This window comes from Symphalangus syndactylus, chromosome 3, assembly GCF_028878055.3.
Source record: "Symphalangus syndactylus isolate Jambi chromosome 3, NHGRI_mSymSyn1-v2.1_pri, whole genome shotgun sequence".
NCBI lineage: Eukaryota > Metazoa > Chordata > Mammalia > Primates > Hylobatidae > Symphalangus > Symphalangus syndactylus.
Genome location: NC_072425.2, coordinates 107640446 through 107663485, shown reverse-complemented (window position 1 = coordinate 107663485; position 23040 = coordinate 107640446). Strand labels below are relative to the sequence as shown.

The window sequence follows — 23040 nt, the reverse complement described above, 5'->3', positions numbered from 1 at the left end:
TGCCTTTATTTATAACTTCCTTGTCTGCTAAAATTTAAGCCCTGACTAAAACAAAAGGCTGGCCCTATAAGCATTCCTGTATAGAATTGGGAGGGGCCTGTTAATCATGGATGGGGAAATAAAATGGAAGCACAAAGGAGCCAGAAGCCTCACTTTCCCTGCAGTATGAAGGCACGCCAAATATGTCTCTTCCCAGAGATTGCTTCGTATCCAACATGACAACTGGGAGAACTTTTGGTGTTCATAGTGTCTAGGATGTGTGTACAATATAGAAACACTGATTTATTTAGTAGCTTCCATTCTGCATTCTGTTTTACTTATTGTCAAAAGGTGTCTGTCATCTGTAGCAACTAGCTAGGGCCATTTTGACCATGGTGGAAATTCCTCACAGAGTTCACATTAATGAAATTAGAAAATACAGAAATGAATGACTTAAATCTTCCTCAAACACTCAACACTTTAAAGAACTTCTCTTAGAAACATTTGTGAAACTTATTTCTCATTGATGTGGCTGTGCTATATTATTAGAAGGAAAGCTGGGTTGAGTAATAGTAGACTTGGGTTCTTGTCGCATTTTTTGCTGCTTACCAACTGTCTGATATTGGCAAATCATTTAACCTCTCTGGCCTGTGATTTTATGAATTGTAAAATGAAGTGACCAGATTAAAAGGTCTCCATAAGTGTTGCCTAGACATCTTGACCCATTTTTTTGCAGTATTGTATATTGTAAAAATTGGGGCAGGTTAAACAGCAAAGATTTAATTATTACTTAGTATTCTTCTTTTTCCCTAGTATTTAAACAAAAGTTTAAGGTAGTCTAGTTTCTATCCTGTCTGTCGTCATTTTTGCTCTGGCAGTTGCCATCAGGAAAATTTTAGTGGAGGTCATTTGGTAAAGTTGGTGCAAACCATCATGTGTTCTAAGGTACATTTGTTTCTTTACAAAACAAGATACACTTGAACAGAAACTTTAGAAATGATGCTACTGTCCATACATTGAATTGACTAAAGTCATTACATTAGCCAGTGATGAATCTAAATCTGCAAAATCCCAATATCCCCTTTGTCAATCGTACTACATAAATACTGAAAAACTGTATGAAATATGGTGAAATATAGATCAAGTGTGTTCTTATTTTGCTAATAGAAGTGTTGAAATGTGCATACAGTTTGTTTCATGGTCCTTTCCTGCCAAATACAGCTCTTGAGAATGAAGAAATTCTTGAACCAAATTATTCTGACTTTCAATCCATTTAAGCTATTGGTTTGAATTTATAGGGATAATAAAAAGGTAAAAATAGGAGCAGTTTTTTCTTTGGTGGGACATCTACTTATGAAATGTATTAATGTTAGTTGTGATAGTTGTATAAAAGTTTGTGTTCCACTCTCTTTTTCTAGGATAAAACTGTATGAACACATGAGGGAGCACAGCCTCTAGTATTGATTGTTTCTACTTCTCAAAAGTATGTTTTATTTCCCCCCATTTTTTTAAATATTCAGGTACTAAGTTTATATACACACAAAGAACATTGTTCTGTCAGATGCTGGAGAACTTCTAAAAGCACAAATATTCTAATTTAAACAATAATGACATAAAAATTACAGATCAATGTATAATTGTCAAAATATTCTGCTTAATAAGTACATTTTATTTTGTAATTGCTCTAGTAATCAAAGCTTATAAAATGTTTTCAAGGATCCTAAAGTTGCATTGACTGGTGTTAGAAGAGAGAAGTCACCTATCTTTTTAGAAGAAACTACAACAAATTAGATGAAATAAACAAATTCCTTATAAAGCCAAACTTAATGAGCTGACAAAACAAAATATAGAAAATGTGAATAGTCGCATGTCTTTTGAAGAAATTATATTTGGGCTTCAAAACATTTCCATAAAGAAATCTCCAGGCCTGCTGATGTCACTGGTAAATTCTACCAAACATTTAAGGAGAAAACAATACCAATACAACTCTTTCATAGAATAGAGAAACAGGGAATGTTTTATAACTTATTTAATGAGGCCAGCACAGCACTGATACCAAAATATAACAAGAGGACATTATAAAAAGAAAATGACAGACTAGTATCTCAAGAACATAGATGCAAAATCCTACACAAAATATTGACAAATTTAATTCAGTGATACCTAAAAAGGATAATATGCTATGAACAGGTAGGATTTATTATAGGAGAGCCAGAGTTGGCTAAACATTAAGAAAAATTAAATTTAATTTACCAATTGACAGAATACAGGAAAATATCATAGTTATTATTTTAATAGAGAAAATAATTTTGATAAAAATTCTACCCCAGTTCATGATTTTGAGAAATTGTGTTTTTGTATAATTTTAACTTTCTTTCTAATTATGTTCTTATATTTAAAGTGTGCCCTTTGTTAACAGCTTATCAAGTTTGGTCTCGTTTTGTTGTTGTTGATGTTGTTTTACTAACTGAGAAAAATATATATAATATAAAAAGTAAAAATATATATGATTGATCCAAAAAATGCAGAAAGAGAAAATTTCTTTAAAATATTTAACATTTTTAGATATCAAACAGCAATATGATGGGTTTAAACCTATTAATAATTATGCCAATAAATACATTAAATGTAAATGGAAAAACAGTTCCATCAAAACATAAAAATTGTCAGATAAGATTTTAAAACAACATTAGGGGCCGGGCGCAGTGGTTCACACCTGTAATCCCAGCACTTTGGGAGGCCAAGGTGAGTGGATCACGAGGTCAAGCGTTCAAGACCAGCCTAGCCAAGATGGTGAAACTCAGTCTCTACTAGAAATACAAAAAAATTAGCCGGGTGTGGTGGCGGGTGCCTGTAATTCCAGCTACTCAGGAGGCCGAGGTAGGAGAATTACATGAACCTGTGCGGCAGAGGTTGCAGTGAGCCAAGATCGCGCCACTGCACTCCAGCCTGAGTGACAGAGTGAGACTCTGCCTTGAAAAAAAAAAAAATGCGTTGTTGTAATGGTTACCACCAACATTTCAATATGCACTTATGTTCTACTGTAGTCTACCTTAGGTAGTATACTTCCAGAGTAATGCAGGAACCAACTTTGTAACTGGGTTTACCTTTTCTTTTTGGTGTTTCGTCATATACTTTTACTTCATATATTATTTTCTATACATTTTTTATGCCTAGGGTTGACTACGCTTCTTCAGTCTGGGTTGTACCTTTTATCACTGTATTAGTTTTAAATTACTGTGTAATAAATACCACAAACCTGTCTGGAAGAGACAGGAAGCAGATTATCCCCTAGGGCCTCCAGAGAGTGGAGCTCTACTAACACCTTGATTTCAACCCACTGATACTGATTTTCAGGTTCTGTCCTCTAGAACTGTGAGAGAATAAATTTCTGCTTGTTTAAGTCACCCAGTTTGTGGTAATTTGTTATAGCAGCCACAGGAAACTAATATAGAGTAGAATTACTGGATCCTATGGTAACTCTCTCTGTTTAACATTTTGAAGGAACTGTCACTTTTTTCCAAAGTCGGGATACATTTTACATTCCTACTAATACTGTATGAGGGTTCCAATTTCTCCAAAACCTTGTCAACACCTGTTGTTTTCTGTCTCTGATTATGGCTGTCCTAGTAGGCATGAAGTGGTATCTTACTATGTTTTGGGTTTGCATTTCCTTGATGACTAATGATGTTTAGGATCTTTTAAGTTGCTCATTGGCCTTTTGTGTTTCTTCTTTACAGAAATGTTTGTTCAAAGCTTTTGTCCATTTTGAATTGGGTTATTTTCTGTTGTTGAGTTGTAAAGTTTTGTACTTTTAGTTCTTACCTTAGGACTGTGATCCACTTGAGGTAATTTTTGTATGTGGTATGAGCTATGAGCACAATCACTTTTGGGAATTCTTGGCCATTATGTCTTCAAATACTGCTTTTGCTTATTCTCTGTCCTTTCCATCCAATTGCCTGCATAATAAATGTTTTGACTATCTCACATCTCTCTTATGATCTTTTCTGTTTCTTCCTTTTTTTTCAAATTTTTGCTTCAGTTTAGATATTTTCTATTGATCTGTCTTTGAGTTCATGAATGCTGTCTTCAGCCACCTCTAGACTGCTGTTTTACTTATCCAATCATTTTTTAATTGGAAGCGTATTTTTTAGTTCTCGGATGTCTATTTGGTTCTTTCATTGTTTTTCTTATTGCAGTTATTTGAAATTCTCTTTTCTATCCATTTTATACATTTTTTTCTATTTTATTTAACTTATAATAATTATCTTAAAGTCCTTGTCTGTTAACTCTAGTATTTGGAGCAATTCCTGATTTTTACAGATTCATGTATTTATTGTCTCTTTATTTTGAACCTGTGGATTTCAAAGACTCTAGATTTTATTTTTAGCATGGTAGTAACAACTTGTGGTAGAGGAAGAACAGGGTAGGCACTGACCCTTTTGTCAACTGAAAATAAGCGTTTGTTTTTCGGGGACTGCCTATATCACGTGCTGATTACTCAGGATAGACAGTAAGAATAATAGCATTAAAGAAAGAGATCAGTATGGCGTACGTGATTAGTGTAATGTCAAGTATATACGTGTCTTAGCTGCTAATTTAAATTTGTAAATGCTGTGTAGAGACAGGCACCGAGCTAAACATTTTCAGAAAGTGATAATTATCTTGCTATTGTGGCTTCACTAGGTATGGTTCAGATCTGTGCTGTTTAACGTAATATGTTAGTATTTATGATCTCATAATCTGTAAATTTTTTCTTTATGTTTTAGCATCGATATATAATCAGCTAAGGATATTTTAAGTATGTGAGTTGGAGACAAGCTTTTAATTTAGTCCCCTAATAAAATTGTCATTTCCTATGCATTACTTTTGCAATATAGTAAAAATACTTAGTTTAGTAAACATTTGAGAGAGTTTTTCTCTCAAGGATGATAAGATATTAACTAATAAAAGTAAACATTTCTGTTTACTGTGTTAATCAGAATGGGTTCTCAAAGTTGATTATGATAATGACAATAATCCTATAATTATTTGTATTGTACATTATTTCCTCAATTCTTGTGTGCGGTGTAGTTTTCTTCTCACTTTTTGGAGTGTTCATTTTCTTTTTTTAAGAACACGGCTTGATGAACTGAGAATGTTCTTAGAGAATGAGACTTGGGAACTTTGTCCTGTTAAATCAAATTTCAGCATCTTGCAACTTCATGTAAGTGTTTCTTAAGAACAAAGAAATCTATCTTTTAGTCATCTATTTTACCCTTTTTTTTGAAAAAAAATCCGGAAATGTATGAAAACATTTATAAAATAAATTAAGGAGCAGTTTCTTATGTTCCTTCCTTGAAAGTCGTTAGTAGCCAGCCTCTTTTACAGGAATGATCCTTTTATGGTTGTGAAAAATCAGTCTTACAAAATTCAGTTTACATACTTTAGGAAATCTCTTTTGCCTAAAAAGAGTTACAATTAAAATGATATTTTTTGTTTGTTTTGAATTCAGAAAAGGGTGACTGCTGTATTTAAATTTTGCAGATAATCAATTAGCTATATTTTGGCTTCGTTTAATACAAATGCTTATTTATATTTGTAGAATATTCTTCATTTCTTAAAGGGACTAGTAGGTTCCTAATTTATGCTGTAATTCTTAAATTTGCCTGTAATGAAAAAATGCCTCAGAAATAAAAGAGGCACTTTTAAAAAATACTCAACTAATTTGTATTAGTTAATCAATTCCTCGAATACTTACAGAATAAGCAATCTTTGAAAAACTCTTTAATTGGTTTGATTTTTCCCTTGGTTGAAACACATTGTAGATAAATATTCCTGTGTGAAAGATTGTGTTCTGCAAATATCAAGTGTCAAAATGCAGTGCATATAGTTACATCCTTGTTCAGAAAGTATGGTGTGTTTATTTTCTGCCTTTGGAAGGAATGGCTTTCTAGAAAGCAATTTTCTTATTCTGGATAAATGTAAAGAATATATACTTAGAAGTTTTTTTTGATAGGGATTGTCTTTATGCTCATTGTATAATAGCTTCTTATCCAGTTTTATTATATTGTTTTCCTATTATAGAAATATTAAAAACCCTGGAACATAGTGATTAATAAATGCTTTAAAGACAGCAAAATTAATGTTAATGTTAATTAGTATTAACATAACCATTAACATTAAATTAACATAGGATTTAAGAATCCTCAAAGATTTAAGGTAATTCCTTAACATTATTTAAAATTCTAAGTTTAACATAAATTTTAGAATATCTATTAAATAATTTTATTTGAACTCCTTTTTAACAATCAGACTGTGTGTGTGTGTGTGTTGTCATGTTGTCACACTTAGTATAATTGTAAGACATGTTTTTTAAAAAAGGCATGTTGAAGCATTCCCATCTAGGTGAACATTATCTCCTTTAAAGTAGTTACCTTGAAAACTATTCACAGCTTAGTGTTCACCTGACATGCATTCCTGTGGATTTGATTTTCTAAAAATTAGTCTCATTGATGTATATTCACTCCTTGTTTAGAATTATAAAAATAATGGCATGATTCTTAGGCATTATAATGTATATGATTAAATGTATAGTTGAAATGTGAAAGGAAAATAAACACATATATCATTTAATACAACAAGCCAATGTACCTTTCAAGAATTTTAAGAATACCTTTTAAGAATATCATTGAAAATGAACAAATTTAAATTTGGGATTATTCCGTTTAGATAAAAGAAAAATGTTTGTTAAATTTTGTGATAAATCATTAAATCAAGATTTTTGTAATTCTAGAAACTTTAGAGATTATTCCAGCTTTTCCTCTAATTAGCTGTGTGATGTTGAACTTTGCACTGAATCCCTTCAGACTGCCTCAGTTTCCTCATGTGGTTAATGCATGACTTAGACTAGGTCTTACAACTCTTTAGCTTAGCTAGGAGTAGAAGACACATCATATGACTTAGGCATATATGTTCATGTTGTCTGTTTCTTGGTATATAGCGAAAAGTAAATGAAAGTTCATAGGTGTCAATGTAACACAGATATATACTTCATACTTTGTTTCTGATGTATTTGTATAGAATATCTTAAGTGGTGCAAGCATATGAAAAAGCGAAATGTTTTGCTTTAACAATTAGTTTTCATAAATGACTTTATTGATTAGGATTTTTGCTGTTCTGTTAAAATTTTTAGAAGACATCATTCAGATTTCTTAAGCTATTTTAAAAAATGATCTCTGCAGTTTCTTAAGCCAAAAGTAGCTTGATGCAGATGATACTGTTTTAAGTGATACCATTCACTGAATTGTCTTTAGGAAAACCTTTAGACATGTATTTCCAAGTTTGTGCTTTTAGATAACTTGAAAGATTTAAAAGTCAATAATCTGAAGATCAAGATGTTTTTCTACTAACTCTACATGTATATTGAGGGATTCGGTTTATGTACTAGAATTTTATTGTTGCTAAAGGGTATCTTGCTCCTTTTTTAACATCTAGGAATTTAAATTCATGGAACAGTCTCGCTCCCCATCAGTTTCACCTAGTAAACAGCCAGTCTCAACTTCTTCAAAAACAGTGACCTTGTTTGAGCAGTACTGTAGTGGTGGGAATCCATTTGAAATTCAGGCCAACCACAAAGATGAAGAAACAGAAGATGTCTTAGCTTCTAATGGGGTATGTGGTGTATGTGGAACATAAGTGAGTTTTTTTTATTTAAAACTGTTCTACTCAGTGAGCAAGGCAATTTACTACATTTACGTGTCCATTTACTACTACCCTGCCTGCCTATATACTTAATGTACCTATGATATTACATTTATAGATAATGACTTTACAATATGCTTTGTTGACCTTGTCCTCTTGAATAGTAAATTTTCGCTTTATGTTTGCTTTTGATCTTATTACATGATGTTCTTATCAGGTTGCTAATCAAATAGTAGTGTAATTTCTTCACTGAATATTTATGTGATATATTATGTGAATATTATGTGATATATTGTGAGATGAGGGAACAGATATCATCTACCCTTTTTTTCGACACCCTTTATGGGTCACTGATTCATTTTGTTCCATGTCCCTTTATCTAAGAGAAAGTGGTAATGTCTTGCTTAGTTGCCTGGCAGGGATATTTTTTGAGATTTAGAAGTACAACGTTTTAACAACACTTTGAGGACCTCAAAAACAATATTAACTAGACATAGTGTGAGTTAGTGGAAAGGATTTGAAGGCAGATAATGAATATTGTCTTTATTATTTATCAGCTGTGTGGCCCTTGGCAAATTATTTTAACTTTGTGACCCTCAGTTTCTCCATATTTACAGTGAGAGGAATGCTTGCTTCACAGTTACCTGCATGGTGTTTTCACAGTATTTCACTTAATATTTTGTTTGATGGTTTCTTCTGATCTTCATAATTTCCATAATGACCCAATATGATTTTTATTTTTTATTTGATGAAGCTAAAGTGAAAACCATTCAGATGTGACAAAAATATGTTGAAGGATTTGTCTTTATATTTTATGTTAGTTTTAGAATTTATTTTTCATTTGGTGAAGATAAAATTCATGAAGTTTAAATTGTTTCATAGTAAGCCATATTTAAAATTATGATTCAGTGATTCTTTGTGACATTTTGCCTCTGTGAAGTTGGCTAAACTGAGAGGAATTTAAAGTCATTCCAATTATTTTGGAATAATATATCCTTCTATAAAAGTGATTCATTAATTAAAACATAGCATTTGATTCTCATTATTTGCAGCAGTGTGTTCTATAAAGTTGCTGTGAATACTGAATTAGCAAATACTGAACTATTACTCCCAGAGCAAATATAGGATTAGGTTCCTATGAGCCTCGGGTTACAACAAATTTATCAGCCCATCAGTACATAATCTGAATTCATAGCCAACAACGCCGTAACTCTTGCCTAAATGAAGCTTATCAGACACACATATTTTGTTTCTAAGGCACATCACAGCCTTCTTGTACTTAGAAACACTAGACAGCACTTCAACTCAACACTTACAGTGGCATTCTAAACAGTTAAATCACCAGCAAAAAGCACAAAAATACAAAGCACTTGGCACTAAATAGGTCAAGAAAAGGAAACTTGTTTATAGTATGAGAGCCTAAGCAAGAAGGCAGAGCATGCCTTGTTTGTATTCAGCTGGGAACATGCATGTTGGATGACTCAAAGTTTTCACTGTTCTGCACGTTTATGACTGACTCCAAAAATATCATAAGTATTGACTTTAGGGTTACAAATAAATTTCAGTGAGTAGGCAAATTTGCAAACATTGAATCCTCAAATAATGAGTATCTATGATATGGTGTGGTCACAAAGCTCTGTTGTTGTAATCAGGACATCCTAGTTATGTAGAATACCTTTCTGCATAGCATCAGGATCACATTGTGTATAAGTATAAAGGAGTACCTGTAAGGCTTGTTTGCAGTTATTAATGTGTGATCTAATCTTTCCAGGTGCAACTTATGTCCTTGAGAATCAGGGTCCACATCTAAATACGACCTTTCATAGTGCTTTTTATTAACAGACCTCAAAAAATAGTTGTTGAATTAGGGGACTAAATTCTTTCCGTGTAGTTATCATACCGGTTTCCTCAACTGTCATGTAGAGATAAAACTTCCTCATAGAAGTGTCTGTATGATTAAATGAGATATTTCATGAAAGCACTTAGCATAATACTTGGTTAAAAACTCAATGTTAGCTATTATTTAATTATATTAATGTTAGCCATTTAATCATATTAATCTATGACATTAATAGATGATGATGATGATGATGAAAGTGCTGTCACTGCTTCCTTTACTGTGCATGAATTCCACTGTCCTTTCCCATGCTGGCATTGGGCCATGCTGCCATAAAGATGATGAAAATGCTAGGAAGACACCCTTCGTCTCAAGAGTAAACCTACCATTTTTGTCCTCATTCTCAGCAGGTCCCTGTGTTCTAAGCTTAATTTTCTAAGCTGCCCTTGGAATTAAATTTTGTAGTGAATTAGAAAATCAGCATGTGTGTTGCACGTGTTTATTAAGCTGAAGTAATACTTCCAGAATGCCAGAATTGGATACTGAACCTCTTTTTAATGAGTTTTATTAGCAAATTGGAAATAAGTGTGGTGAAACTTCTGAGAGACTTTAAAAAAAAAAATGCAAATGTATACTCTTCTTCTCTTTTTAGGCCTAGTGGAATGTTTGTTAGGTTTTGATTTATGGTGATTTGATTTTGTTGCACATTTTCAAGCTTTTATAGGTGTAATATTTTTCTTTTGTGCTGATTGAGATAGAATGATGAAGACAATGGAAGAATGATTAGATTCTTGTTGACAACATTAAAGCTAAATTAAGAATTTTCTTGTATTTAGCTGTTTCTTATAAAATTGAGTAGTTTCACTGTGTTGAGACACCCCACGAAAAGAGGCCCTTTATACTCATTTTTTAATACCCTGTGTTTTCTTCAGTATGAATCTGATGAACAAGAAAAGAGTGCCTATCAAGAGTATGACAGTGACAGTGATGTTCCTGAGGAACTCAAACGAGACTATGTGGATGAGCAGACAGGAGATGTTCCTGTGAAAAGGTGATTGTTCTTAAATTGTGTGGTATTTAGCATTTTATCTTGTGCTCTTAACATATAGGATTTCCTTTAAGGTTAAGAAGAAACAAAAATTGTTATTTTTTTGGTACTTATAATGTCACCTGACAGAAGTTAGTATGTTTTAAAAAATGATTCCTGGAAGGCCAAAAATGTGTTTTTCCTCTTAACATTTCGTAACTGAATTTCAGGAAAACTAAAATAGTTACATGAAAAGTTCTGCCTAGCAAAACCTTTGCCGGTATCTCACAAATCAGTTCATTTAACTGTGAATTGGATTGTTAATGTGTCAAAAAAGAAATTGATTTAGCCATTTAAAAACCTTTAAATGGCTAGTGTTAATGTAGCTTTCCTTTGAGTTACACAGTTGGTTTGACATTGCTTTTTGTAGCAAGATTCTAGTTTCTTTTTTATGGTATCACAAAGTCATTTTTTAAAATTTGTTAAAATTGCTTTATTATTTTGTTGAAAATATTGGGCATAATCAATATTTTTTTTGAAAATATTGGGCATAATCAAGATTAGTTTTTGCAGAGGAAAAAGCCTTTAGATTTGTAAAATCGATCCTGCCTTTGGTGGCCATTTATGCTTTACATAGATAAATAAAAAACCTCAAGGAGAAAATGGTCATTTGTTTTGTATGTGGAGTTCTTGCTTCAATCTTGTAAACACAGAAAATCACCACTTATTTCCTCTATGTCATTTTTGTTCACTATTTGAACCTTCTATCAAGGTGTCCTATTAGTGGTTGAGTTTTGTTTTATGATAAACTGACCTCTCAAAACTATGATAATTGTAAGAGAATTTTTTCTTACCTTTTGCCAGTTAAATGGGCCTGATTCTGGAATGTTGAAATGACTTGATTTCATGACTATCATACATTTAGTGACTATAGATATACTTTTTTCTTAATGATAGATTTCTTAATGATAGATTCTTGATAAGTATACTCTTACCGTTTAACCCTAAGCTACCTATTTAATACTGTTTAACTTGAAATCCTAACTGAAATAATTCTGTTTTCAAAAGTGAGCAATTCACGTAGTTGTAGCTATTTTAATTGAAAAAATTTGTTCTATTGGTTTTTGCATATGTATGATATTAAGTGTCAGTGCGATCTACTGTGAACTGAATAGAACTATTTTGTTGGAATTCTTTATTAGATATGTTTTGGGCATATTTTGGCCAAAAGGAAAGGTCTGTTTGAATTGAAATGTACAAGTAAGACAGTGTCTGCCAGTACATGTGTATATACCTCCATTTTTGGTAGGGTTACTGGAGCCCCCTAAACTTTTTACCCCTAAGAAGTTTGAATTGAACAAATTAGTTACTGAAGCCAATAAATTAATAGATATTATCAATTCTAACTTGTGTCTCTTGAATTGACCAATTTTTCTTGTATTTTACCACTACCATTCTAGTTTATGCCAAAATTATCTCTGTGCCAGATTATTAAATCAACTCCTTTACCTTGGATTCTTGTCTCTAGGCTTGCCCCGTTCCAAACAAGTCTTAGATCTAAATTTAGGGTTTTTTTTTTCATAGTTACAAATTTAATCATGCTGTTTTTCTGGTTAGCTTTTAGTGACTCACCACTGTATTCAAGATAAGGTTCACATCCCTCAGGTTTGATTGCTTTCAGGGATATATGGCCTTTACTTGCCTCCTTTCTTGTCACTTTTCTCTCTGTTCACTTCTTCTACATGTGAACGTGGTGAACTCCTTGTACTTTTCTGAGCACACTCTGTTCTCTCTTATCTCTGACCCTATTTTATGCCGGCCCTTTTTTCTGTGCTGACCATATAACTTTTACTTTAACCCTTAACCCCAAATACTGCCATCAATATTCTGTACTTAATTCAGATTCTTAGGAGGGTATTTTTTCATGTTTATAAGTTTCTGAAATCAAGAAACAGTACATTTGCACCGAGATGTATTATTATCCTGGAAAATCTGTTTTTTAAAGCTACGTAGCTTTTTTAGTGGTTGATAATGTTTTATAATCAAAGAAATGCATTATGGTACTTTATTTTTTTGCTTACTTATTTCCCTTACTTATGGATTGTAAATTTTATAAGGATAAGAAGTTAATTTCTATATCTTTACCTAATGCATAGTAAGATTTTCATTAAATAATTAGTTAATAAAGGCTAGGGACTAATCTAACTTATTGGTTTATTACTTGACAACTCTAGCAACTCTGTTTTGTTTTTCCATGTCAAGTGTTTCTCGGGAAACTCTAAAAAGCAGGAAGAAATCAGATTACAGTCTAAATAAAGTGAATGCACCTATCTTAACAAATACAACGTTGAATGTAATAAGACTTGTTGGTAAGTAGCTACATCTTTAAAAAAAATTATAACAGTTAAATTAGTTTGTTACTGAATGACTTTTACTTGTGGTTTTCATTGTCAGGTATACTCCAGTGCTCTCTACAATAAGGGATTTAAGGTTATCATATGTCAATGCTTCTCATTTTAAATGTTCCAAATACTATAATACTAATAGTAATGCCAGTTTTTCTTTTTCAGTTACCTGTTTATTAAGTCTTTGTATCTTACAATTTTTCTAAAATATTTCAGTTAATTGAAATGCGATGAAAAATTCTTTAGGTAGGTTAGAGGTACGTGTAAGATAAGATAGTACCAGTTTCACGTTTATACAATATTTTTGTACTGAGTTGTTTCATAGGTCTTTATCATCTTCTGTCAGGCAGAGTGAATAGTGACTTTCTGGCATTTTCAGACAAGAGATTTACAAGCTAAATGTTCGGATTATAGGAAATGTTGTTCTTGTAGCAGATAAGACCTTTATTGATGATTTTGTAGAAGGCAAACAATATGAAGAAATGACATTTTAAATATTCAGGTTTTAGGATGATGTGGATTTTTTTTAAATCAGTATTTCAACATCTTATATGCTTTTAGCCTTTGTATCTCACAGATAAGTCTATATATTTGACAAATAAGTTATAGAGATGTCTTCTATTAAACTTCGTTGTTCCAATCAGGAATTTTAGTGGTTTTCCATAAAAATCTCTATATTCTATCTATGGAGATGGTATTTACATATTGCCTAGTTTGATTAACCTTAGCTCTGTTGAAATAGTCTGTGTTCTTTAAGATAATTCTTAAATTTAATTAATGAATAGGATAAAATGTACAGAATGCTCTTTAGGAGTCATGGTTTCTCTAGTAAGAGCAAAAAATATTACTGAATTGAGAAGAAAAGAAAGGTATACATTTTCATGATGCTCAGAAAAAAGGATAGATTCTAAAAAGCTATTCTGTGGCTAATTATTGCCAGGGAGCTAAGCTTTTCTTCTTCTTCCAAGAGAACTGACTGAACATAGTGTCAGAAATAACTCTCAAGAATTTGTAGAATCAGAATTGGGAGAGTGCTGAGTGGTCATTGGTGTAAATTCCCATGAAGTCGGTTGTCTTTCTGTAGTGTCTCTCATATGTGGTAGCCGTCTAGCTTCTGTTTCATGACTCCCAGTCATTGGAAACACAGTGGTTTGCAAGACTACTCATTCTATCATTAGACTGATCTCATTAGTAGAAGTCTCTTCCCTAAGTCTAGAAGGCTAAGGAGGATGACAATGATTCTGAAAGGTCTGAATTTCTATCAGTGAGGACAAGATAAAGGAACTGAGCCCATGGAGCCTAAAGAATGGATTGTGGGGTGGTCGGTATGAGAAAAGGAAGCACGATAACTACCACCGCATATCTGAAAAGTGATCACATGGAAGAATAGAAGAAATAGAAGAAATAGAAATAGAAGAAACAGAAACAGAAGAAAAAAAAGCACGAACTTATTCTTCTTGCTTCTTTTGAACTAGGTAAGGTAAAAAATATAAACAACTGCTTAGATGTGTTTGATTGTATTATTTTTCTAAACTAAAACCTGTCTCTCTGTGATTCCAGCTTTTGGGTTGTCCTTTCGGTCTAAGAGTTCTGCCCTTAGAAGCAAGAAGAATAAGTTGGTGCTTTTTCTTCTTCTATTTCTATTTCTTCTATCTTCTATGTCTATTTCTTCTATTCTTCCATGTGATCACTTTTCAGATATGTGGTGGTAGTTATTGTGCTTCCTTTTCTCATACCGACCACCCCACAGTCCATTTTTCAGGCTCCATGGGCTCAGTTCCTTTATCTTGTCCTCACTGATAGAAATTCAGACCTTTCAGAATCATTGTCATCCTCCTTAGCCTTCTAGACTCAGCAGTTTTCAATGTCTGAACACATTACTTGAGCTGTAGTCAGCTTTTGCTAGATTATGTTGAAGTAACAAGCAACTCTTGGTACATCAGTGACTTTCAACCACAAAGTTTTATTTTTCACTCATGATACGCATTGTCTCCTGATTATATGTAGCTCTGCTCCATGTGTCTCTTCATTCTAAGATGTAAGTTGAAAGAATAGTACCAACCAATCTGGAACATGGGGAGAACAGCAAGAGCAAACTATTTTATGACTCCTGAAGCTTCTGCTTCCATCTGTCACCCTTGACTTCCTCTGACATGTCATGACCAAAGCAAGTCAGGCTTGGCAAAGGGAGGGAGAAGTATGCTTCTGCCGCAGGAAGCACTGCAAGTCAAGGGAAGTGGGCAGGGCTGTATATCGCTCTTACAGGGAATTGGGAAAAATAATATAATCAAACACATCTAAGCAGTTGTTTATATTTTTTACCTTACCTAGTTCAAAAGGGGCTGGAGGTAGTCATGTTGCTATTTACTCTGAAGGCATATTTTCATTATAATCAAATAAAATATAAAGCTAAGACAAAGTTGAAGAGTGGGCACGTCATGCTTTATCATATCATATTTAATGCAGACATCAAATACAATGCTTAACTTCTTGGTAGGCATAAGGGAATTGAAGAAACAATATATTCTGCTATCCTCATTATCTGAGAAAAAGATACAGGCCCTTATAATAATGGTAGAAATATGCTCCTGGTGCTGAATTCAGATGTTAGTAACAACAAATTTTTGTATGAGGATTACTGATCAACATAGTGGGCCTTGCTTTTGAACAGTGAGTTTATAGGAACTGAGAAAAGCCACATTCAAGACCCTTTAAAGTATGGCGCAGTCCTGAATAAACCCTTACTCTGTGAAGAGAATTTGACTATTGCAATTTCAGCTTTCTCCACTACCATATCTTTTACTGGACTTGCAATTAGGAAACAATGCCGAGTATGACAAATTTAACTTTTATATCTTCTCATTTAGGACTGGGATTAGGTGCTGCCATTATCACCCCAGTTGGGATCCCCAGTAGACTTTTATGCCTATCGTTTTCTCTCTCCCTGGGATGTTTTTATCTTCAGTTTTTAGATATATACAAAACAGAACTTAAAGGAGGCCACTATCTCAGAGGCCTCTGACTAGCAAATGCACTATTCCATCCGCTGTTGTTATTGCATAGAAGTGCCTGAAGATTATAAACTGGCAAAGGTCATGCCTCTTCCTACAAAGGGAGAAGTACGGTTGTGTAAATAAGACAGATTAATTTTTGGTGCTTGAGAAGATGAAGGAACTAATTATTGAGTATTTGGGAAACACATATTAGAACATTAAAGGCGTATTTCAAATGGCCTTTTCAAGTAGTATTTACTTGGCAGATAATTAGCAGAGAGTAAACAAAAGAGTGTTAATGGGGCTTCCTTATCCCAGCTGGTAACTAAATTTATTAGAAAGGCTCAGGGAGGCTTTGCACTAGTGGAGAGGACTGATCAGAACAGTTGCTTGTATTGTGTAAAGAGAAAATTCTGTCATCCTGATGGTTTCTTGTAGACAGCGAAAGAGAAATTTTAGGAAATGTGTCTTATCAGTGAAATCGCCTTGGTATTCACGGTTCTCTCTTGGAAGCAGCTTGTGAGCAGGTGTGATAGGTCTGAGGAGCAGGAGCTAGATTACCGAAGTCCATGCTTATAACAACTTCTGACAACAACAGAATTACCACTTTAGTAGCTAGAAAAAATATACCCTAGCACCCTAGCACTTGCATCAGTATTTAAAATGAAACTAGGATATGTGCATCTAAGGGATATTTAGGTATAATGTGCCTGAGATGCAGCTTATGTGGTGGAGAGAACACAGGCATGGGAGACAAGAGATCCACTCCTTCACTGGGACATTCTTTTCATTGGGGGAAGGTCAAATACTAGATGCCAGACTGTTGAAGTTTCTCAGCAGTTTAGTTTGCTGGCATAGTCTTTATCATTGAGCATTTTAAATTGAAAGGTAATGCATAAAAATGGTTAAAAATTAAAATACCCCAAGGTATAAGCAGAGCCCCAGAGCTGCAAGTCTCCTTCCTCAGACAAAATGACTCAGCTTCTCCTGTTTTCTTCTGGAAATATTAGTGTTAGTACAAATATATTTGATATGTATATCTCCTCTCTCCTATTTTTTGTTGTTGTTATTGTTTTGTTTTGAAAATTGGATTACAGTATTTATACTGTTTATCTCTATTTTTTACTTAAAATATCTTAAGGTTACACTTAAAATATCTTAATGTATTACCTATCTTAGTATGTGTGGATTTCATTCTTTTTTCCTATTGTATAGATGTAATATTGTAAGTGCCACAGTTTATACGTCTTCCACTTTTCAACATATAGGTTAAGTCATTTCATACTACAAACTGCCACAGCAAGTATCTTTGAAGAAATATCTTTGTGTATATACAGATAGAGCTATAGAACAAATTCCTATAAATACTTCCTCTAGCTGGAGCAAAGAGTATATACATTTCCAGTTTTGATGGACATTCTCAATTTACCAATGAGGTTACTAACGAGCTTACTAAAAGAGTTCTGTTAAATTACTCATTCATCAACAGTATTTGAGGGTAGCTCTTTTCTTAGTCTCAGCAAGACTGTGTATCCTCCAGCTTTGGGTACCTGCTAGTCTGATAGGTTAAAAATGGCATCTCATTCAAAAATGTATTTAATTATGAGTTAATTGAAGCATCTTTTCATATGTTTAAAAGACATTTCTATTTACTTGCGAACTACTTATTCATATCCACTGCTCATTTTTATATAATAAGGAAATTATAGGTTTTAACACTAAGGAAATCAGTTCTTTTTTTGCCATGTATATTGCATTCATTAGTTTTAGTCCACCAGATTTTTTTTTTTTTTTGAGTCACTACTTTGTTTCTGGCTAGCTGTTGGAGATACAGTCATGAAGAAACCACAGTCTTTGTACTTTGTACTTTGTACTTAAGGAGTCCAACAAGGGAAATGCAAAATAAAAAAAATTTACGGTATGTTGTTGTAAGCATAAATAAACAGAAAAGAGGCGAGAGAAAGAATGATGATTAATTTTCATTTTTGGGTAGGAAGTGAAAGGACTGACTCACTGTGCGGGCTGACACCCTAATTGAGTTTGAAAGATGAATAGGTTCTCATAGATGAAGAAGTTGGTAAAGGCGTTTTGGACAGAAAGAACATGTGCAAGACATGGTGTATTCAGAGACCCCAGTTGTCTAGTTTGCTGGAATGTAAGAAACATGATAGGGGCTGGAGGCAGAAGCAGAGGAGATGTGACGAGAAAGATGGGCTAGAACAGGGTATCAGAAGGCCTCAAAGACTGTCCTATGCAGCTTGGACATAAGCTCCTTAAGGGATTTCTAATAGGGGAGAGAGCCCAGCAGATTTGTTGTTTTTAAAAAAAGTGTAAATAAGGGATTGACTTTGGCTAAGGGGAAATTGGAGAAGATCAAAGACTGGATGGCAGACTGTTGAAGTCTCCCAGGCAAGGGATGATGAGAACATAAGCCTGGATATGGATGGCAGTGGCCATTGTAATAGAAGAACACAGATTAGAGAGATTTTAGAAATACAACAGACAGGATTGGTGAATCAGTGATGAGCGATCACTCAAATTTTAGGTTTGTGTGATTAACCAGTTATAATGCCAGAAATGAAAAAGGGAAGATGAGAGGAAGACAAAGTTTGCAGAGCTGATGGTAGGGTAGACTTTGGACATATAGAGGTACCTCTGGGACATTTAAGTAGAAATAGTCTATAGGTAGTTACATAGATGGATGTGGAGGTCAGGAGAAAAAAGATGATCAGGATACATAATTTGAGTCATTGTTATAAAATGACTAGGAAGGGTAGTAGAGCTTCTGTCTGATTTTCTATGAACTCAAAAGGTTAGTGGATGAGTTTTTCTTGGCAGAGGCTCTTAACCATTTGAGTTCATAGAAAACCAGACAGAAGCTCTACTATCCTTCCTACCCACTTAGTACACACAAAAACATACAACACAAGATAGCTGAGTGGAAACCTAGGAAACAGCAGTGGATATGGATACATTGGAAGGGCAAACAGCAAGATCAGTCAGTGAAGGAGGTCATGAATCAACAGCAGAAAGGCAGGAGAAAAATTAGGAGGTGAAGCAGAGTTCTTGAAAACCAAGGCATGAGGGCCTGTCAAGAAGAAAGAAGGACTGTGCTTTATTGCTTTATTCATCTTTTATGGTGATCTAGCCTTTGATTTTTAAATTTTGGCATGCATCAGAATCACCTAGAGGGCTTGTTAAAACACAGATTGCTGGCCATGTTTGTTGGCTCATACCTGTAATCCCAGCACTTTGGGAGGCCAAGACAGATGGATCACTTGAGGTCAGGAGTTCAAGAGCAGCCTGGCCAACATGGCAAAACCCCGTCTCTACTAAAAATGCAAAAGTTAGCCAGATGTGGTGGGGCACTCCTGTAATCCCAACTACTTGGGAGGCTGAGGCATGAGAATGGCTTGAACCCAGGAGGCAGAGGTTGCAGCGAGCCAAGGTTGCAGCAAGCTGAGATCGCACCACTGCATTCCAGCCTGGGTGACAGGGCAAGACTCTGTCTGTCTCAAATAAACAAACAAAACACAGATTGCTGTCCCCCACTCCCAGAGTATCTGATTCAGTATGTCTAGGGTATAACCTGAAAATGGGCACCTTTAGCAACTTTCCAGGTAATGTTGATGCAGCTTGTCTAGGGACCACACTTTGAGAACCATTGGTTCCTTTCTGTTATTTTCCTAATTGAAATGTAAAACAACGTGTATTTAACAGGAAAATTCTTGATTACATAACAGATAATTAAAATGGTAACTTCTTTTGTTTTTTTTGAGTAAGTTGTTTTTAAAGTATCCTTGTTTCAGATATTTGGATAAAGTTATAGAGTTCATTGAAGTCGTAAGGGCAGTCTTACAGAAGTATCACAATACTTTTTTATGTGTTTTAAAATTTTAATACCATGTTTTATGATTAAGTTATCGTTTAAGAAAAAAAATTTTCATATGTAATGTTTAAGGAAAAAAAGTTTGTCATTCACTTTAATTTAAACTACATTCTAGTATTTCTGTTTATAATCATATAATAATGATATAATTATTATATAATACATACTATATGTTATCTATATACTAATAGGATAAGATAATACTACGAGATAACATGTGTTTAGATATTTTTTACATGAATTTATATTTTTAACCTTTAAAAATATTTTCAGAGTTGCTAGCTTTATGTACAGCCTGATCTTTTGAGAGGATAATCCTAAAAGCACCATCCCTCAGTACATGTCACAAGAAAACAGCATTGGAGATTTGGGGGGCTGAGATATGATATTTAATAAACTTGGTAGCCAGGCACTTAGGTAATGGACTTGTTAATTTTTACTCTGGTCTTCACTTCATTATTCAGTACCTTTTTCTGAATTGCCCAAGTTGAACCAACTTTCCTTTCCTTTATGCCTCTTTTATAGCTTTTCCAGTTTGTCTTATGTGCTATTATGGCTTTATGTGCCATTTGTATTCATTGATGGTTTCTCAAATTAGTGTACTGAAATAAGAATAATGAATATTCTTCCAACTCAGAATCTATTCCTGCTTGTGTCCCATCAGATTATAAACCCCTATAGAAGACAGCCTTAAATCATTTTTGTAGCATCTATATGTGGCACCTGGCCAACTGCTTTTTACTTTTGTAGGAACCCAATAGATGTTGGACTGACAAACCTTAATTTTTAAAATCTTCAATATAGGAGAAATCCATTTTCTCTCTTGTCATATCCACAATGGGAAAAATTTCTCCCCCATGTTTCCAGCATTTTTATGGAACTCCTACACTCTTTTACAAATGACACTGTACAACCAACACCAGTTCTCTTTTCTAGGAGTTTCCATTTAAAATAATTTCTCTGAAAATGTGTTAAGTTTAATAGAGTAAAATACAATATATTTAAGAAAATATTTATTTTTATAAGCTTATACATATAATAGCAAAAGTAGAAAAGCAAGAGGAAAAATGATACACACAAGGTACTGCCCATTCCCCTGAATCCTAGCCCTGTGAAATCTTGGGTCAGAGGCCAAGAACATTTCTTTATCACTATATCATTCAAGAGGTCAATATCCACAAGGTGCAAAGAACATATCTTTCTCATTCGTTTTTTTGGAAGATGCCAGTATCCTATTCCTTTTCCTCTGAATATATAATCAGATATAGTCACAGAAAAAAAACACAATAAATTAAACTTCTGTATTTACAAATTTGCTAATGTATTTGAAGCGTTCAAGTGTGGTAACCACACTTCTCTCTGTGTCTCCCACTGATGAGTTGGCTTAAGGCAGGCCCACTGTTCATTCTCTTGTTTCTAGTTCTTGTCCATGCTGCTACTTGGTTTCTTTGCCAGTCCCTCTGTGTATCTCTTCCCTATGGTCTAGTTTATTCCTCAGAAAAGGCTGATGAGAAGTAAATGTTTGAATTCGTGTCTGTCAGTCTGAAAATCTTTTTTTTTTTTTTTTGCTCTTTCACTTGAATGACAATTTAGCTATGAATAGACTTGTAGATTAAAAATTATTTTCTTCAGAACTGGAACTTCTAGCATTCTATTCTGTTGCAGGTGAATTTCTCTGTCTTTGAAAGCTTTTAAAATTTTTTTTCCTTGATCCAGAATTTTATGTTGATGTGTCTAGGTATGATTTCTTTTTCAGTGTGTTTGATAGTATGTGGACTCTTCTGATCTGAAGGCTCCTGTGTTCCTTAGCTATTACTGACACTAGTATATCTTTGATAATTTCCACCTCTGTATTTTCTCTGTTCTCTCTTTTTAAAACAATTTCCTCCATTACTCAAATTGGTCATTTATATCTGTTTTCTCAAATGTTTCCCACAGTATTGTCTTTTGCTGTACCTTTTAGGAGACTTAATTTAACTTTTTATTTTAAATATTATATTTTTACCTTTAAGAAGTCTTTTATATTCTCTTTTTTGGATAATCTTTTATTATTGAGTTCTACATAATTATTATATTTCTCTTTTTAGCTTGAATTATTCTGTTTCCTTTGGGATCAACTTTTCATTTTCACACTCTGAGTTTTCTTTGTGTGCCTGGTGATTTTTGATTATCTATTTAGATTTAAAATAGAAGGCTTACAAGCCATTGTGGGTTTCTTATGAGTAATTAGAACTATGTTCGAGCTGGCTCTTTCTCTTCAGTAGAAATTGGGACTCGGAATTTTGTGTGAAATAGGAAAGGGCTTGGGTAGATTTACTGGCAGTCTTTAATGGGGATAGATCCTCTAAATCCCAGAATAAGGTAGAAGCCTTAGCTTTTCAATTTTTTATTTTTTTTATTTTTTATTTATTTTTATTTATTTTTTTTTGAGACGGAGTCTCGCTCTGTCGCCCAGGCTGGAGTGCAGTGGCGCAATCTCGGCTCACTGCAAGCTCTGCCTCCCGGGTTAACGCCATTCTCCTGCCTCAGCCTCTCGGAGTAGCTGGGACTACAGGCGCCCGCCACCACGCCCGGCTAATTTTTTTGTATTTTTTGGTAGAGACGGGGTTTCACCGTGGTCTCGATCTCCTGACCTCGTGATCCGCCCGCCTCGGCCTCCCAAAGTGCTGAGATTACAAGCGTGAGCCACCGCGCCCGGCCAATTTTTTATTTTTTTTAAGTTCGTTTGCCCCCCCCATCTGTTTTTTTTCAGTTTATCATTTCTTTTTTTTTTTTTTTAGACGGAGTCTCGCTCTGTCGCCTAGGCTGGAGTACAGTGGCACATCTCCGCTCACTGCAAGCTCCGCCTCCCAGGTTCACGCCATTCTCCTGCCTCAGCCTCCTGCATAGCTGGGACTACAGGCGCCCGCCACCACGCCCGGCTAATTTTTTGTATTTTTTTTTTAGTAGAGATGGGGTTTTACCGTGTTAGCGAGGATGGTGTCTATCTATCTCCTGACCTCGTGATCCACCCGCTTCGGCCTCCCAAAGTGCTGGGATTACAGGCATGAACCACCGCTCCCAGCTTATCATTTCTTTTAGAGGGAACCCTAAGGGTTTCTATTTTGTTTTATGGGTAAATTCTAGCAGCCTACACCTCTAACTGCTGGAGAGGAGAGGGGAATAGTGGTAGTGGTGGGGAATGCAGACTGATACAGTTTGTCCCATATGTGAACCTGTAGCTTGAT

At 34.3% G+C, this 23040-nt stretch overlaps 1 protein-coding gene across 2 annotated transcripts in view; it reads left to right on the top strand.

The window, feature by feature from the left end:
- VPS50 (VPS50 subunit of EARP/GARPII complex) overlaps positions 1–23040 on the top strand; it is a 131565-nt gene that overhangs the window by 67046 nt on the left and 41479 nt on the right. For both annotated transcript variants that reach the window (XM_055272684.2, XM_055272685.1), the window contains exons 17-20: positions 5095–5185; positions 7456–7632; positions 10432–10550; positions 12789–12895. In XM_055272684.2, the coding sequence (XP_055128659.1) occupies positions 5095–5185; positions 7456–7632; positions 10432–10550; positions 12789–12895 (494 nt within the window). The remainder of the gene's footprint in view (positions 1–5094; positions 5186–7455; positions 7633–10431; positions 10551–12788; positions 12896–23040) is intronic.